Genomic DNA, 17,969 nt, shown 5'->3' with positions numbered 1-17,969 from the left:
CCTTGTTGTTTTTTCTCTTTTATCTGGTACACTTGAGCTGTGATAAAGTTTTGTGCACATCTATCAGAATTACATAAATCAAATAATAGTAATCCAGTATCTATAAGGCACCCATTATTGTGGTATTTGGCTGCACTTCACATCAGTACCGACAACAACTTCTCAAAACTGAGGAGTGTATATTTTGACGCCAATTTGTCCTTTTTGGCAGCTTCTCGCATAGATATCGTCACATTTTTCTATGCTGCTGCTTATGCATAAAACATCCTATGTGTAATGATCCCCTTCCTTCAAATCTATTTAAGTAACCTTAGAGCTAGCATTTTATACTTATTGAAGATTCTCCAAAGTTATAAAATGTAAAGGGACAATGGGACAAACTGGTAAGCGATAGGTTAATTTGACTTCAGCTGTGTTAGCTTACAAATCTGTTTTCTCCACCAAAGACAAGAGGTGGGAGTAAGAAAGATGTAGTCACAGAATGTCAGAGGCAGCTATTTTTTTGAAAACCCCTTTTCATAAAGTTATCTCAGAGCAAGACAAAATTCTATTACACCCTTACAACCAGTAACAGGATAACAAGGCTGTTTGTTAAGAGCTACTGTGCATCCTGTCTCTCACAAAAACAAACACATAATAAAAATCTACAATTTTTAAAGATACGGTTCATCACAGAATATACAAATAAGGCACTAATATTAAAATATCAGCGAGAAATAGAAAGAACCAGCACATTTTGATATGTATATTCAGACAGTGCAAGGATAAGGTGAAAGCTGACCTGTGGCCATCAAGATTGTAAAATGAAGATCAAAGGAAGAGCTAACTGTAACCTGAAAGATGACCTCTATACTATCAAGGAAGTGTTCTGTCTTCATTCATTCTGTGTTCAGATACAAAAGGAGCAACACGTAGAGAGAAAGTAACATGAGGGATACCAAGATGGGAACTGAGAAGTTCTTTCATAAGAGCAACTCCCATCAGGCTAGGAATTGCTAGTTCAGCAGTCCAGTGCCAGGCAGAAATATCCTACTACAGTGTTAGAGAAAGCCATATCTGAATTTACAGAAGATTATACAGACAGTTTTGGAAGTTCAGTTATTCCTATTGGTACCATTGGACCAAATGGCATCAGGGACCTGGCATCAGGGACCAGACCCTGGCAGAGAATCAAACTGAGGTTCAAAGGAGTAAACAAGTTGACAGCTCCCTGTATATACACAAATCATCTACATCTTTTAGCACAGAATCCTGACAACCATCTTCCATCAAATGCTGAATCTTAAGACAGACTAAGTATTTGCATCCTCACACTCATTTTAAGTAGTATACTTACCTGTATTAAAATACATAACTTCCACATCTAATCTCCAAATGAGAAATTTAGACAACTTCTGAATGCTGTCACTGGTGATGAAACCTGACACTACACCCTCTGTTGTTCTTATTGCAAGGTGACAGACATTCATTAAATTTCATATAATAACTATAAAGAAAATACTCGTTAACAAATTTGATTCATTTTAAGTATTTTTTTTTACCATTTAAGTTTTCTTAGTTGGTTAACAGAAACTTTTAACTTTTAAGTCTGTAATTTCAAATTATTAAACCAAATTACCACTAATTACAACTGATTTTTTAATTGAACGCACAGTGTGACAATGCCAGTAAATGATATCTGGCTGATTTTCTCAGTGAAATATATGGAACTGTTTTTATACACTAAACTGTATTTTACGTTTGCTCCTCTGATTTCTTGCTGTTTTGATGGCAGTAATGATGACCAGAGTCTAGTTTACCATATGCAGTGCTCTTACTCCTTGGCCTTGAATTATTTTGGCTAAACAGTACTAATTAATGGGTAAGGGGGGTTTACTGGAGGAGAATCAGCCTTATAATAAATTACTAAAAGTTTAAGACTTTGCATAACTCAACTTTCAAGTAACCTCTAGCTCCTACAAGATTCTGTGTATCTCATTGTGGCATAGTATAAAGTGGTGATCTTTTATAATTCAAGATAAGATACAAGATTCTATAAAACAGTAAATCTAGGTGTGACTTATTGTTAGATACAAACGTCCCTGTTTGTATGAACAGTTTGTTCATTTGTAGGAAGATTGTGCCAAGGGTGTAGTAATAATTGGTTAAGTTTGAAGAGTGCTTTCTGAAACTAGATCATCCGTATTTAGAAGTTCCCTGCGTGTGTCCAGGAAGAAAGAGCAGTGAGAGGAATTAGTAAAGTATGAAAGAACAGAATTTCCAGAGATAAGAACAAGCATTATAGCCAGTTCAAAGTAAACAAATACTCAAAGTCAGGTTTGAAAATCAAGTATTAAAATGGCAGAAGAAGCAGATTACTGACTGAAATAAGCAAACAGAAACTGTAGATTTCAGAGTAGCAGCCGTGTTAGTCTGTATTCGCAAAAAGAAAAGGAGTACTTGTGGCACCTTAGAGACTAATTTCAGAGTAGCAGCCGTGTTAGTCTGTATTCGCAAAAAGAAAAGGAGTACTTGTGGCACCTTAGAGACTAACAAATTTATTAGAGCATAAGCTTTCGTGAGCTACAGCTCACTTCATCGGATGCATTTGGTGGAAAAAACAGAGGGGAGATTGATATACACACACACAGAGAACATGAAACAATGGGTTTATCATACACACTGTAAGGAGAGTGATCACTTAAGATAAGCCATCACCAGCAGCAGGGGGGGGAAAGGAGGAAAACCTTTCATGGTGACAAGCAAGGTAGGCTAATTCCAGCAGTTAACAAGAATATCAGAGGAACAGTGGGGGGTGGGGTGGGAGGGAGAAATACCATGGGGAAATAGTTTTACTTTGTGTAATGACTCATCCATTCCCAGTCTCTATTCAAGCCTAAGTTAATTGTATCCAGTTTGCAAATTAATTCCAATTCAGCAGTCTCTCGTTGGAGTCTGTTTTTGAAGCTTTTTTGTTGAAGTATAGCCACTCTTAGGTCTGTGATCGAGTGACCAGAGAGATTGAAGTGTTCTCCAACTGGTTTTTGAATGTTATAATTCTTGATGTCTGATTTGTGTCCATTCATTCTTTTGCGTAGAGACTGTCCAGTTTGGCCAATGTACATGGCAGAGGGGCATTGCTGGCACATGATCGCATATATCACATTGGTGGATGCGCAGGTGAACGAGCCTCTGATAGTGTGGCTGATGTGATTAGGCCCTATGATGGTATCCCCTGAATAGATATGTGGACAGAGTTGGCAACGGGCTTTGTTGCAAGGATAGGTTCCTGGGTTAGTGGTTCTGTTGTGTGCTGGTTCAGGTTGCTGGTGAGTATTTGCTTCAGATTGGGGGGCTGTCTGTAAGCAAGGACTGGTCTGTCTCCCAAGATCTGTGAGAGTGATGGGTCGTCCTTCAGGATAGGTTGTAGATCCTTGATGATGCGTTGGAGAGGTTTTAGTTGGGGGCTGAAGGTGATGGCTAGTGGCGTTCTGTTGTTTTCTTTGTTGGGCCTGTCCTGTAGTAGGTGACTTCTGGGTACTCTTCTGGCTCTGTCAATCTGTTTCTTCACTTCAGCAGGTGGGTATTGTAGTTGTAGGAATGCATGATAGAGATCTTGTAGGTGTTTGTCTCTGTCTGAGGGGTTGGAGCAAATGCGGTTATATCGTAGCGCTTGGCTGTAGACAATGGATCGAGTGGTATGATCTGGATGAAAGCTAGAGGCATGTAGGTAGGAATAGCGGTCAGTAGGTTTCCGATATAGGGTGGTGTTTATGTGACCATCGCTTATTAGCACCGTAGTGTCCAGGAAGTGGATCTCTTGTGTGGACTGGTCCAGGCTGAGGTTGATGGTGGGATGGAAATTGTTGAAATCATGGTGGAATTCCTCAAGAGCTTCTTTTCAATGGGTCCAGATGATGAAGATGTCATCAATGTAGCGCAAGTAGAGTAGGGGCATTAGGGGACGAGAGCTGAGGAAGCGTTGTTCTAAGTCAGCCATAAAAATGTTGGCATACTGTGGGGCCATGCGGGTACCCATCGCAGTGCCGCTGATTTGAAGGTATACATTGTCACCAAATGTGAAATAGTTATGGGTCAGGACAAAGTCACAAAGTTCTGCCACCAGGTTAGCCGTGACAGTATCGGGGATACTGTTCCTGACGGCTTGTAGTCCATCTTTGTGTGGAATGTTGGTGTAGAGGGCTTCTACATCCATCATGGCTAGGATGGTGTTTTTAGGAAGATCACCAATGGACTGTAGTTTCCTCAGGAAGTCAGTGGTGTCTCGAAGATAGCTGGGAGTGCCGGTAACGAAGGGCGTGAGGAGGGAGTCTACATAGCCAGACAATCCTGCTGTCAGGGTGCCAATGCCTGAGATGATGGGGCGTCCAGGATTTCCAGGTTTATGGATCTTGGGTAGCAGATAGAATACCCCAGGTCGGGGCTCCAGGGGTGTGTCTGTGCGGATTTGTTCTTGTGCTTTTTCAGGGAGTTTCTTGAGCAAATGCTGTAGTTTCTTTTGGTAACTCTCAGTGGGATCAGAGGGTAATGGCTTGTAGAAAGTGGTGTTGGAGAGCTGCCTAGTAGCCTCTTGTCCATACTCCGACCTATTCATGATGACGACAGCACCTCCTTTGTCAGCCTTTTTGATTATGATGTCAGAGTTGTTTCTGAGGCTGTGGATGGCACTGTGTTCTGCATGACTGAGGTTATGGGGTAAGCGATGCTGCTTTTCCACAATTTCAGCTCGTGCACGTCGGCGGAAGCAGTCTATGTAGAAATCCAGGCTGCTGTTTCGACCTTCAGGAGGAGTCCACCCAGAATCCTTCTTTTTGTAGTGTTGGGAGGAAGGTCTCTGTGGGTTAATATGTTGGTCAGAGGTGTGTTGGAAATATTCCTTGAGTCTGAGACGTCGAAAATAGGATTCTAGGTCACCACAGAACTGTATCATGTTCGTGGGGGTGGAGGGGCAAAAGGAGAGGCCCCAAGATAGGACAGATTCTTCTGCTGGGCTAAGAGTATAGTTGGATAGATTAACAATATTGCTGGGTGGGTTACGGGAACCATTGTTGTGGCCCCTTGTGGCATATAGTAGTTTAGATAGCTTAGTGTCCTTTTTCTTTTGTAGAGAAGCAAAGTGTGTTTTGTAAATGGCTTGTCTAGTTTTTGTAAAGTCCAGCCACGAGGAAGTTTGTGTGGAAGGTTGGTTCTTTATGAGAGTATCCAGTTTTCAGCGGCACTGCGATGGGTACCCGCATGGCCCCACAGTATGCCAACATTTTTATGGCTGACTTAGAACAACGCTTCCTCAGCTCTCGTCCCCTAATGCCCCTACTCTACTTGCGCTACATTGATGACATCTTCATCATCTGGACCCATGGAAAAGAAGCTCTTGAGGAATTCCACCATGATTTCAACAATTTCCATCCCACCATCAACCTTGTGGTACCTTAGAGACTAACAAATTTATTAGAGCATAAGCTTTCGTGAGCTACAGCTCACTTCATCGTAGCTCACGAAAGCTTATGCTCTAATAAATTTGTTAGTCTCTAAGGTGCCACAAGTACTCCTTTTCTTTTTGCGAATACAGACTAACACGGCTGCTACTCTGAAACCTCTCCTTACAGTGTGTATGATAAACCCATTGTTTCATGTTCTCTGTGTGTGTGTGTGTATATAAATCTCTCCTCTGTTTTTTCCACCAAATGCATCCGATGAAGTGAGCTGTAGCTCACGAAAGCTTATGCTCTAATAAATTTGTTAGTCTCTAAGGTGCCACAAGTACTCCTTTTCTTTTTGAGAAACTGTAGAAAGTTAAGTCAAGCAGCTAGAGGTGTTGCAGATTAAGAATACACAGCTCATTACACAGACAGACTTGGTCAACGAGTAAATAAAATCACTAGAGATGCTCAGAACCACTATGAAAGGAAACCAAGCTCAAAATATATATAACATTGTCGTTTGTAGTGTTGTAGCCGTGTTGGTCTCAGGATAGTAGAGAGACAAAGACCAACTTCTGTTGACGACAGAGACAAGCTTTCGAGCTTACACGGAGCTCTTCTTCAGGTTATTAATTAATATCAGTTCAGAAACAGCTTCATCTCCAGTTAACCATTAGCAAAATATATAAGTGAAAGGTAATGAGGCTGGAAGAGGAGCTTACCAGGGCAACAAATATTATAGGGGATAAAATGAGAGCGTGTCAGAAGCAAAACCTTCTATGAGCAGCTGAGACAAATGCATCTTGCTCAGAACAGACATAATCCTAATGATAAAAGATTTTAAGAGGAGCTTTTGAGTTTACTTTACAACTTAAGGGATGATATGAAGCATTATTTGTTTAGGCTAACACACACAGCGAATGGATTCTGGTCTACTAAGCCATACTCAAAAAGTATGGAAGTCCTAGCACTTGCATACTATACTTCTGCTGCAGAGACCATTGATGTCCATGTCAAACTGAAAATGGAGTGGGGAGAACAGCCACAGTCTTCACCCTTATTCCAGCACAATGGACAGAGACAGAAATGTAAGCAGAAAAATAGCTATGAAGAATATAATTTTTCCCCTGACATCATTAAAGGAACTACTAGAATGGCTATAAAGATGAGTCCCAGAGAAGATGTGGAAACTGAAGACCATGAATTCAACATTGAGTTTAATGCCTACTTATTAATGTAATGAATAATTATTAATATTAGCCTCAATGTATTTGATAGATTTTAATGTGTTTAATTGATTTCAGAGAATTGTGGTGAGAGTTCACCTTACACAAATGATAGCTGAATGTGGAAAATAGTTTGGCATACGTGTTAGGCAAACTTAAAAAGGCAAGGCTTAATATAACTTCAACTGTGTTCACTAAAAATTCCTTTCTCAATAGTTCAGTGTGAGACAGAAATACCCTGTAGCATCAGAAAAAGCTATTTGAACTAGAGAATCCAGACATCTTTGGGTGATGCCTATCAATCCCTGCCAGTACCAGTGACCAGATCAAGGGAAAGCTGAACTGGATCTTGATGATACAAAGTAACAAAATCTTGAAAGTGAAATCTTTTTCTCAGATGAGTAGTCACATTGAAGTCAATGGAACTACTTAGATCAGCAAGGCAAACAGGAGTTTATTTTGTGGGAGGTGTGTCCATGTCACATACACAGTTGTCAGAAAGTTTTTCCCCTAGCAGCAGCTGTCAAGTCGGCTGTGGAACCCCCTGAAGTGCCACCTCCATGGCGCTCAATATATGACCCTGCTGACCCAGAGCCTCCTCAGTTCCTTCTTGCCAGTTACTCCAACAGAGGGGAAGGTGGGTGGTTTGGAATGAACAGGAGCAACACATCTCAAAGAACAGTTACAAGAAAGTGAGTAACCGTTTTTCTTCTTCGAGTGATTGCTCATATCGATTCCAATTAGGTGACTCCCAAGCCTTACTAGGAGGTGGGGTCGGAGTTATGGAATTGCTGATTGGAGCGCCGCTCTGACAAAAGCTGCATCATCTGTGGCATGCTGGATGATGGTGTAATGAGAGGTGAACCTGTGCACCGAGAACCAAGTTGCTCCTCTGCAGATTTCTTGTATCAGGATCTGGGCCAGGAACACCACTGATGAGGCCTGAGCCCTTGTGGAGTGTGCTGTAAGAGCCGGGGCTGGTATTTTGGCCAACTCATAGCACGTGCAGATGCATGACCTGATCCAGAAAGACATCCTTTGAGATGAGACCCGGAGTCCTTTCATCCGGTCTGCCACTGCTAGAAACAACTGGTTCAACTTCCTGAACGGCTTAGTGTGCTCGATGTGGAAGGCTAGTGCCCGCTGAACATCCAGGGAGTGCAGCCTCTGCTCACAGTTACTGGCATGAGGCTTAGGATAAAAAAAACACCCAGGAAAATGTCTTGACTAGCGTGGAAGTGTGACACAACTTTAGGAAGAAAGGCTGGGTGACGACGGAGTTGCACCATATCCCTGTGGAAAACCGTATAGGGTGGGTCAGGGGTAAGGGCCTTTAACTCAGACACCCTCCTTGCTGATGTAATGGTGACCAGAAAGGCTACCTTCCACGACAGATAGAGAAGGGAGCAAGTCGCCAGTGGTTCAAATGGGGGCCCCATTAGCCTGGAGAGAACCAGGTTAAGGTCTCACGCGGGAACAGGCTGTCTAATCTGGGGATGAAGCCATTCCAGACCCTTGAGGAACTGACCAACCATAGGGTTGTCAAAGATGTAGCATCCAGACACTCCCAGGTGGAAAGCTGAGATAGCAGCGAGGTACCTTTATGGATGACACTGCCAGGCCTTACTGTTTCAGGTGCAGAAGGTACTCTAAGATGAGAGGCACAGGTGCCTGAAGAGGGGGTGTCTAATGCTGGTCACACCAACAAGTAAATCTTTTCCACTTTGCCAGATATGTGGCTCTAGTGGAGGGCTTCCTGCTGCTGAGTAGGACCTCCCTTACCTGTTCCGAGCACAGAAGCTCCATGGAGTTTAGCCAAAGCTTCCAGGCCATGAGGTGGAGGAACTACAGGTCGGGGTGATGAAGGTGACTATGGTCCTGAGTGATCAGGTCGGGGAGGAAAGGCAACATGATCGGGGTGTCCACCCATAGTTCCAGCAGCATGGTGTACCATTGTTGTCGAGGCCACTCCGGTGCCACCAGAATTATCTTTGCCCCATCCCTGCAGACCTTGAGACACAAAGCATTGCCGGTTTGCCTCGAGACTGTGCCACATGTTGTGGCACCGGAGGCTTGGTTCGAAGGACCGGAGACCATGGCGCCATCATGGCGATGAGGTCCCTTGTGGCCTCAAACATGTCCGGGGTGGATGGTAGTTCCACCTCCTCAATGACCTGGCTCAGGGAGTCCAACGGCACCGGATTCGATGGTCCCCCTTGTGGGGCCAAAGTCGACGGTGCCAGCTCCAAAGTTTTTGGCACAGGGTGCTCTTCCATTTGACGTGCTCTATTGGCCGGCTCCGAAGGGGTGGGTCTCGGAGTCAGAGATCCACTCCTCCCCTGCTTCTGGTGCTGCTTCGGCGCCAGGGAATGGGACCGGTGCCAGGTCGATCTCATCAGTTTTGGTGCCAGGGAGTGGTGGTGCCACAAGTCTCTTCCAAAGTCCTTCTGTGGTGCCGCTTCTACCACTGCTGCCGGGGCACTGCACATCGATGAGCTTGGTGCCACGTCTTGCTGCACCAATCTGGGTTGCAGTCTATGTGCCACCTCCAGAAGAAGCTGCTTGAGGTGAAAGTCCCGCTCCTTTTTTGTTCTGGGGTGAAACTCTTTACAAATCCTGAACTTGTCCGCTTGCTGTGCTTCCCCCACACACTTTAAGCAAGCATTGTGGGGTCGCCCGTTGGCATGGGCTTGATGCAGGACTTGCAGGGTTGAACCCTTGGGACTTAGGCATACCTCAAGTCTCAAGGTGGAATGCTGTCAGCGTGAATGGGAAACCCTCCACTCCCAACAGCTATCTGCTGTAACAACAGAAAACCATTTAAACTAAACTTAACTAGACTAGGAATAACTCTGAACTACACTAAACTGAAAGGCTAGGGAAAACGAGGAGAGCTTGCTAAGCAAATCACCACAGTTCCAATGACTGTCACTGGTGGTAAGAAAGAACTGAGGAGGCGCTGGGTCGGCAGGTCATATCTTGAGTGCCATGGAGGCGCCACTCCGGGGGGGTCCACAGCTGACCCAATGGGTGCTGCTACGGGAAAAACTTTCAAATGACTGAGCACACCTAATTGGAATCAATCTAAGCAATCACTTGAAGAAGAATACCTAGGTTCCATAGCTGATCTTGAACTTCTGAACCCTGACACTGAAACTAATAGATGACTAAATAATCTGCAGTTCCTATGCCAGATTGATAGATGTAAAACTAACTATGGTAAATAAGCGATTGCTTATCATTAATCTAATTTGTTAGCAGAGCTGAGCAATAATGGAAAAAATATTTCTTTGAATCTGAAAGCAAATTTGATTTGAGCAAGCCTACAACATTTTTGTGGTCTCTTTCCTGAAATATTTCAGTGGTGAAATGAATATGACTAGCGACGATACTTTTGAAAATGAAATTTTAGATTGAATACTTCATATTAACTCAAAGGGAATTTCTAATTGCATAGCTGATTATAAAAATTACAGTTCACCCTGTGTTGATTAGTTATGTTTGTTGACAATGCACAAAACAAAAAAAATAAAAAAGGTAAAATTAGTCAAATAAAAGTATTCATTGTGAATTATTCACTCGTTCTAGTATCAGTAATTTTAAGTAGTGTGTTTTCCTTGCTCAAAATTAAACCTTTACTAGGTTAAATCTGTTTATTTCAGTACTTGAATAGTTAAACCAGACTATCACTGAGTCACAGTTAACTCGTTAATGTTGCTTCATGAATGTAATGCATGATGTCCTCAGTAAATGTAGTCGGGTTGATTTTCTCCAATGCAATGTATTAAATTGGATTTTACATACTGTGCTAAATTACTGATTTACTCATTTGATTTCTTGCTATCTGACTGAAAGAATAAAAGTAGAATCTAGTTTGCCATATAACAGAGTCCAAAGTCCTGTGTCTTAAATTATCTTTACTTCAGGAGAATTGGCCTTCTGAAAAACTTTTAAAGTTTAATAAAAACTTTCAATTTAATAAAGCAAAAAACACATAACAGAAAAAAGAATACCACTACAGCAATTACAGCTGGGTCACATTGCATTTATTTGTTAAGACATAAGTTAACATCATAGATTTCAGTAACACAAAGGTAGCTTTGCATTTTGTACTCCTGTAAGTTTTCAATTTTAACTAAGTTCTCACATCAGCAAAAATTCACCCAATGAGGCATTACCAAATGTAGGGCCTAATAGTCCCACCCTTACTTAAGCTGAATAGTCCCTTACGCAGTGACCTCCACGGAACTACTCATGAAGTAAAACACTAGTCAATGTGAGCAGAATGAGAGTATTGTTGGATAATATGTGCCCATTTCACAGTCCTTTTTTTGTATTAAGAAGAATACAAAACTTGTTGACATTGTCTACCTGAAGGGCCAAAAAGATTTACATTTACTTACTTTACATAGGGTTTTGGATAAGGTTGCATATGTCTAAGTTACTCCGAATGGTTTAAAAGAACTTTGAGTCACAGCCATAGAAAGAGAATTAAATAAAATTGGTTCAATATCAACACATTTGATATCTTAAGACTGAACTCATGAGGCTTGATTCCAGATCATAGCCTATTAAATAGTCAATTTCCTATTTACCTAACAATTATTGCAAACATACAACCACTTCCTTCCACTTTTTCTTATTCTCTTTCTCCTCTCTACATTTGTTTTCCTACCACCATCCTCTTGCTAAACATACATAATCCACTACAGAATCAACTGTTTAAATTAGCATGCAAAGTAGATCACCATTTAATATATAGTGTTTTTCCTATATGTATATTCTTCAATTCAGATAAAAATCTCATTTAAAAAGTCTGTCACACAAACTTGTGTAAAAGTTTATCTGCCAAAGATTCTTTTAAAAACTTAATATTTAGCATTAATCACTACATTTTTGTGTAATCAATGGTTACTGCTAATTTAAATCATGGTGACAGTTAAGGCCAGGATTTTCAAAGACCTCTTAATTCCCTTAATGTCAAATCACACTGAAATACCCAGTTCCCACTGAATTGAACTTCCTTAGGTTAATTTAAAAATTCTAACCCTCAGACACTGTGAAGGAGAGGTCCTCAGAAACATCAGTCCAGTACATGATTATGTTTGAGCTGTGGAAGTTTACACAATAGTCTGTATCATAGTATAAAAAAAGTCACTTTTGCAAATTAACCTAATGTACAAAACTGTTACTTTCCCAATGCCCTTGATAGTTCATGAACAACATTTGAAGACTAACAACTAAAATACAAAGTTTACTTACTTTAAGTAGGTGTTCTGTTGCTTCATTGTATTTCTGATGAAGAAGACTCTGCAATTCCAGAATTGATTCCTGGTATTGAATGATGACCTTTTCCATTAGCTCATTTGGCGGTGTGTCCAATAACAGAAAATAAAACTTCTCAATTATCTAAAAGACATTAAACTTTTCACATTAGTTTTACGATCAAATCATAGCAGTTTAATTTCCTTTTTGGGGGTGTAGGGTGGGAGAATGATTTCTTTTCTTCTGGTTTCAGATATCATATATAAGGTATCCTGTTCTCTGTTAAATATGAGCCTAACTTGCTTCTTTTGCATATATACAAATATTGGTTACAGGAATTCTCTCTCTATTATACATCTAAAAACTGTGTGAAAACAACATTATTAAGGTTTCAAAATTAGGAAATGCCAGATTAAGGCTGCTTGTGCAACCTTAATTTAGCCCCTTTGTACATACATATGATGATACAGTCTTAATTATGTCATCACATACTATTTTTTTCACAGATCCCTCCACATTCAGTGCAGGACTGATTTGAGCAAGAAAAATTTCAGAGCACAGAAACTCTGCTTTAGGACAGAGTTATATTTCTGTTTATTTGGTCTGTTGTTCCAGGTTTTCATAAAAAAATATTTTATTATTTTCTAACGTGTCACAGCTATAACAGGGACAACCAGTAGATCGGAAACAAGTGCTAATAAGAGGCTTCCTGTTGGCTCATAAAGCAGTGCTGTCTACAGACAACAAAGTTCCTGGTCTGAGTCTCAGCAATTCCAGACTTAATTTTTGTGTGTGGATCCTGGCAGGACAACTCCACTAATTGATTAAGTCTACTGGAGTGACTAGCCATGAATTTAAGCAATATCTTTCTCTGGAAGTTCTATAATTCTATTTTGGAGATCTGTGTTTTGAACCTGAACCAAAACTCTTACACCTCAGGCCAGAGGAGACTCAAAGTAAAATGTATTTGCTTAGTTTCCTGGAAATAGAATACTGGGATATACTCCAAGTTCCCTGTTTTCACATCAGAGATCTCATCATGCCAATAACAGATTTTGTATTAGTGATGTTGGTGCTGATTTTGTAAATTATGCTATTTTTGTAAGTGAAAGTTTTGAATGTGTGAGAGTATGATGCCATTGAACTCCAGCCATCAGAAGAACATTGACAGTTATAAGGCTTCTTCAGATGAATTTTCCTTGTTCTTGTGGACTGAATGTGTTTTATTTACTGCCATTTGCTGATAACAAATCTATTTGTCACCTTAACTATAATGTGCACCTACAGATGTCCATTATAATCTGAATCCTCCCTAATTTAAACTGTCATATCTCAAGAATGATTTATCCATTTCCCCTCTAGACTATTCAAAAGAAAAATTCTCCTCTCACAGAAGAACACACATGAGAAATTTCAAGCATACCGGGTTTTGACAGTCTGTGGTGTGGGGAGGAGGTTGGTCAAAATCAGGATTTTAATGGAAAGCTATTCTTATAGCCTTGATTCTGGAGAAAGTTCTCTTCTGCTAATAATAATCTCAAATTTGAATTTCAAAAATGTAACAGGAACAAATTTGTCAACAAAATTTTAATCTCCAGGATAAACCAAAATTGGAGATTTGGATAAATGCTCCAATCACAAAGTTGCGTGCAATAAGATGATGATATTTGGTACATCTAACAAAGTAACACTCATCCATCCTGATGTCTACAATGCTTGCCCGAGATTAAATGTCAAATGTTTATTAGATATTGCTGTATTAGCAAAGTCATCCATTAACACTCTATTTGTTAGTGTGATGTTTACTGTAAACTAATTTAAATCTATTTTATATGATCTTTCATATTCTTCTCTCCCTATCTGTAAATTACACCCATTAATGTCAACGGAAATTACATGCACACAGGGAGAAAAGCATCTAGATCCCATTGTTTGTACTATTATGATCATCTGTGTCAATCAGTTATTCAATCTTTCTACGAATTGTCACTACTTGGGGAAATATTAATAAATCTATTTAACACATAACCACAGTAATTTAAGATTACCCGAAGATGTCAGTAACTGCAGTAGAGCCTGCAGACCACACTTTCTATTGCTGTATATTCAAACTTCTAGTATCAGTGCTTCAGAAACCAATCCTGAAATGCAACAGGCTAGCTAAAAGATGCATTGCTGAAGGAAGTTGGGAGTCCAGGCATCAAAATAAAAGTAAAAAGTGGTGAGCTCAAGTCCACCCATTTCAAACTACATTCATAATACCAAAGTAGCTGAATGATCTTGCTAAAATGATCAGCAGTAAATGGTGAAATGTTAGCATTCACAGCGTCATCATGTCTTCAGCATGAACTGGTCATTGATATAAATACAGAAGTTCTTGCTTCTTTTAGAACAATCATTTCAGGAAGTCAATCTGTATATGCAGTATGATAACACCATATTGGCTCCACTTTCTGGACGGTTTTCTTTGCTACCCATAGGGCTAGAAAATTTGTAATTTTTTAAATGAAAGCTTAAACTCTCTAGAAAATGAAGGGGCCATCAGAGAACTTCTGGTATGGCATATAGTCCTATACTAGCTCAATCTGACCACACTGGTATACACTGCGGGGTGGGGGGGGGGGAAATCGATCTAAGTTACACAACTTCAGCTACATGAATAACGTAGCTGAAGTTGACGTACTTAGATCTACTCACTGAGGTGCCTTCACTGTGGTGAGTCAACTGCTGACACTCCCCCGTCGGCTCCGCCGGCGCCTCTCGCTCCAGTGGAGTACCGGAGTCAACGGGAGAGTGCTCGGCGGTTGATTTATCGCATCTAGACTAGAGGGCTTGTCTATATTACCCATTGGATCGATTTATCGATCCAGGGGGTAATATAGACAAGCCCTAAAGTCAAATACTGTGAGTGGATATAATGAAGGTCTAGATGATCACATGCTTCTGAGTGTAAGCAGTTTGTTCCAAAGGTTAAGAAGGAATTTGAATTGCTAATACCTTGTAAAACAATACTAGATTGACTAGATGAATGCTAGGAACGGAGGCTCCTTTCCATTGAAGCTTCTACATATGGCATGAGCAGCAATGTTCAGATCTGGAGCTCGATGAAACTTTCGTCAATCTGGCAGGGTGTATGGATCCAGAATTTTTATTGGATCCATCTCTACAAGCATTATATATATATGAACTCCTGAAAGGCAGGATGCTAGAGTTATTGAACCAATGGTCTTATGTTCCTTGTTTCCTAGTAAATAATGTATAATGAAGGAAAGTAAAGACAGCATATCAGAGGAAGACCAACACACAAAAATTGCTGATGATTTTGGTGATAACCAATTATAGGCAAACAACCAAATGAAGGGGCATACACTATCATTTTGCAGTTTGTAAGCTATTGGTAACCAAGAACCTTAAAAAGAACGAGGAGTACTTGTGGCACCTTAGAGACTAACAAATTTATTTGAGCATAAATAAATAAATAACAATAAATTTGTTAGTCTCTAAGGTGCCACAAGTACTCCTCGTTCTTTTTCCTGATACAGACTAACACGGCTACCACTCTGAAACCAAGAACCTTAAGAATATCATTTTAACACTTACATTTAGCACTTGGTTTCCTTTCTCGATCACAAACTCAATATCCTCATTTTATTTTCTTGCCACAAGCTCATGAAAGTATTAATTTCTTGGGGCACAGCTGGGTCAGGACTCCCATCACATTGTATGTAATGCTCCCACTAAAGAGATTTTTTTTTAAAAGGAAAAAGAAAAGTAAATCCAAAAGTTTTAGGTACAAACACCTCAAAACTTCATAATTACCATACAAGAGTAAAGGATTTGAGAGAGACACGTGTGTGGTCTAGTGATAAACACACAACTGAGGATATGTCTACAATTGTAGCTGAAAGAGGGATACTTGTGCTCGTTCTCATAGAGCTAGTGCACAAAAGTTGTAGCATATCTGCAGTAGCAGCAGGAGAAGCTAGTCACCCTGAATACAAACCCGTTCTGACCACATGGTTACACACTTGGGCAGCTAGCCCAATATTCTGGCCATGATACTGCAGCTACACTACTATTTTCAGCACATTAGCTCAACAACAGCTAGTGCAAGTATGTCTCCTTGAGCTGGCAATGACACCACCAATCCCAAGTGTAGATAGAGCTTGAGTCCTAAACCCGGTTTCATCCATCACTCGTTGTGTGACCTTCAGTCTTGGTTCACTCTGTGACCTCAACATCTCTATCTCAGTTTCCGCATCTGTAAAATAAGGATCATAATAAACCTGTCTCATTATCTAATTAATCCTCACAACACACAATATTTGTTAAGTACCTTAAGGACTTAAAATGGAGTTTTTAAAAGCACTAAGCATTGGCACAACTGTACTCCTACAGAAGTCAACAGTCAAATTCCCGCTGACTTTAGAGGGAGCAAAAATAGCCAATCCTGAGCACTTTTGAAATCCATCTGTAAATTTAATAAGTGTTAATATTAACAACAGCATCCAATCACAAATAATTCCATTATTTTTACAATTTTGAATAAATGTGATCGATCATAAAGTGTGAGGATTGAGAACACTAAATAGAGCCAGGTATTACAGAGGAGCCAGCTCTGGCTCTGTAGATATGCTTGAGCTAAATTTTGCTCTTAAAGCAGGAATTCAACTTTTTATTATGTATAACAAAGAGAGCATATCCTCTCCAAAATTAAAACACTTTTTCTTTGAGCATTGAATGAATTTTCTGAGAATTTACAAGTAAATCCATTAATTTGTTTACAAGTTAAAATTAATTAAAAATGGGACCTTTCAGAAATTTAGCATTTAGCATTAGATTTTTCTTTGGTCTGAATATGCTTCATAACAGAATAAAGCAAACTCTTCACACTTCCTATAAAGTTAAAAACTAACAAACTGTGGGCATACGTGACATTTGAATGATTTTTAAAGATTAATTGTCACATTTTATTATCATTTTTCATAATTGAAAGTTACTTCCTTCAGCACAGGCTGAAGAATAATCTAGGAGAATTCCACAAAGAATTGCACCTCTTTCAAAATGACTGGTAACGCTATTGTTCTTAGAGGTACTAAAGTAGCAGGTTGCCTTCAGTAAAAAAGCCATTTTGTTAAAGAAAAAACAACAACCCCAAAGATGGCAAGACACAAAAATGCACAGTTAGCACACACAACAACCTTAACTCTATCCTATAGTGGCGGCAGAAAGGGATGGGAGGGGGAAGGAAAAATCTAATGCATCTTGAAAATTCACTTTAACCTAATTGGAACATACATATGCAAACAACGTGACAATAATCATCTGGCATTGCATGATGTCCTATAGGATGGAACTGTTTGGATTCTTTAACTTCGTATTTCCATCCCTTAACACATTAGACTTAAACTGAAACATTAACTCTGAATTTCCTGGTTATAGAATCTGAGGGATATTTGCAACATCTTTGTAATGTAATTTACCTTAAATTACTGATATATACTCTCAGCCTAAACTGAATTTTAATGTAGTTTTATCTGGCAGTAGTACATAACTCAGGTGTTATGCTGTTCCCTGCCTATAATTATGCCAATATACCTCAAAATCCTGATTTCTGTCATCCCTGACTCACCTGAGCAGATATTACTCACTGGTCAACTCCTTAGAAGTTTTTTGATTAATGTAGTGTTTTTCATTTAAAACTAGAATGAATAAAGCACTAGAAAATAAAGAATGATCTTGTAATAGAAGAGAGAAGCACAAGATTATTTTAAAAGTCTCTTCTTTGTCAAACCTCTATAATACTATGTGGATATTTTGGAAAGCAAGTTTACCTTAGCATGTGCTCTATAATCTGCTTTCCATTGCCTTGCACTTAACAAGTTCTCTTCTAATGATGGAGTTCTGCAAGTTCAGTCCCTCTCCGTTCTTGATCCTGTTAGTATATGATCAGGTACAGGAATTACTATTCAGTTTAATTTTAGTTTTTATAATTATTTTATAGTAAAGAAACCCAATTTTATTAGGTATTTTAATGGACAGATTATTAATATTAAAA

General features: G+C 39.7%; 1 protein-coding gene across 1 annotated transcript in view; it reads right to left on the bottom strand.

Annotated features, from left to right (window-relative positions):
* DNAI7 (dynein axonemal intermediate chain 7) overlaps positions 1–17,969 on the bottom strand; it is a 42,046-nt gene that overhangs the window by 15,124 nt on the left and 8,953 nt on the right. Inside the window, 5 exon segments of the mRNA XM_043506275.1 lie at positions 11,909–12,055; positions 15,512–15,561; positions 15,564–15,648; positions 17,746–17,807; positions 17,810–17,846. Of these exon segments, the coding sequence (XP_043362210.1) occupies positions 11,909–12,055; positions 15,512–15,561; positions 15,564–15,648; positions 17,746–17,807; positions 17,810–17,846 (381 nt within the window).

The sequence above is a fragment of the Dermochelys coriacea genome, chromosome 1 (assembly GCF_009764565.3).
Source record: "Dermochelys coriacea isolate rDerCor1 chromosome 1, rDerCor1.pri.v4, whole genome shotgun sequence".
In the NCBI taxonomy this organism is placed as follows: Eukaryota; Metazoa; Chordata; order Testudines; family Dermochelyidae; genus Dermochelys; species Dermochelys coriacea.
The sequence above is the reverse complement of the archived record's forward strand: the minus strand, read 5'-3'. Positions and strand labels throughout refer to the sequence as shown.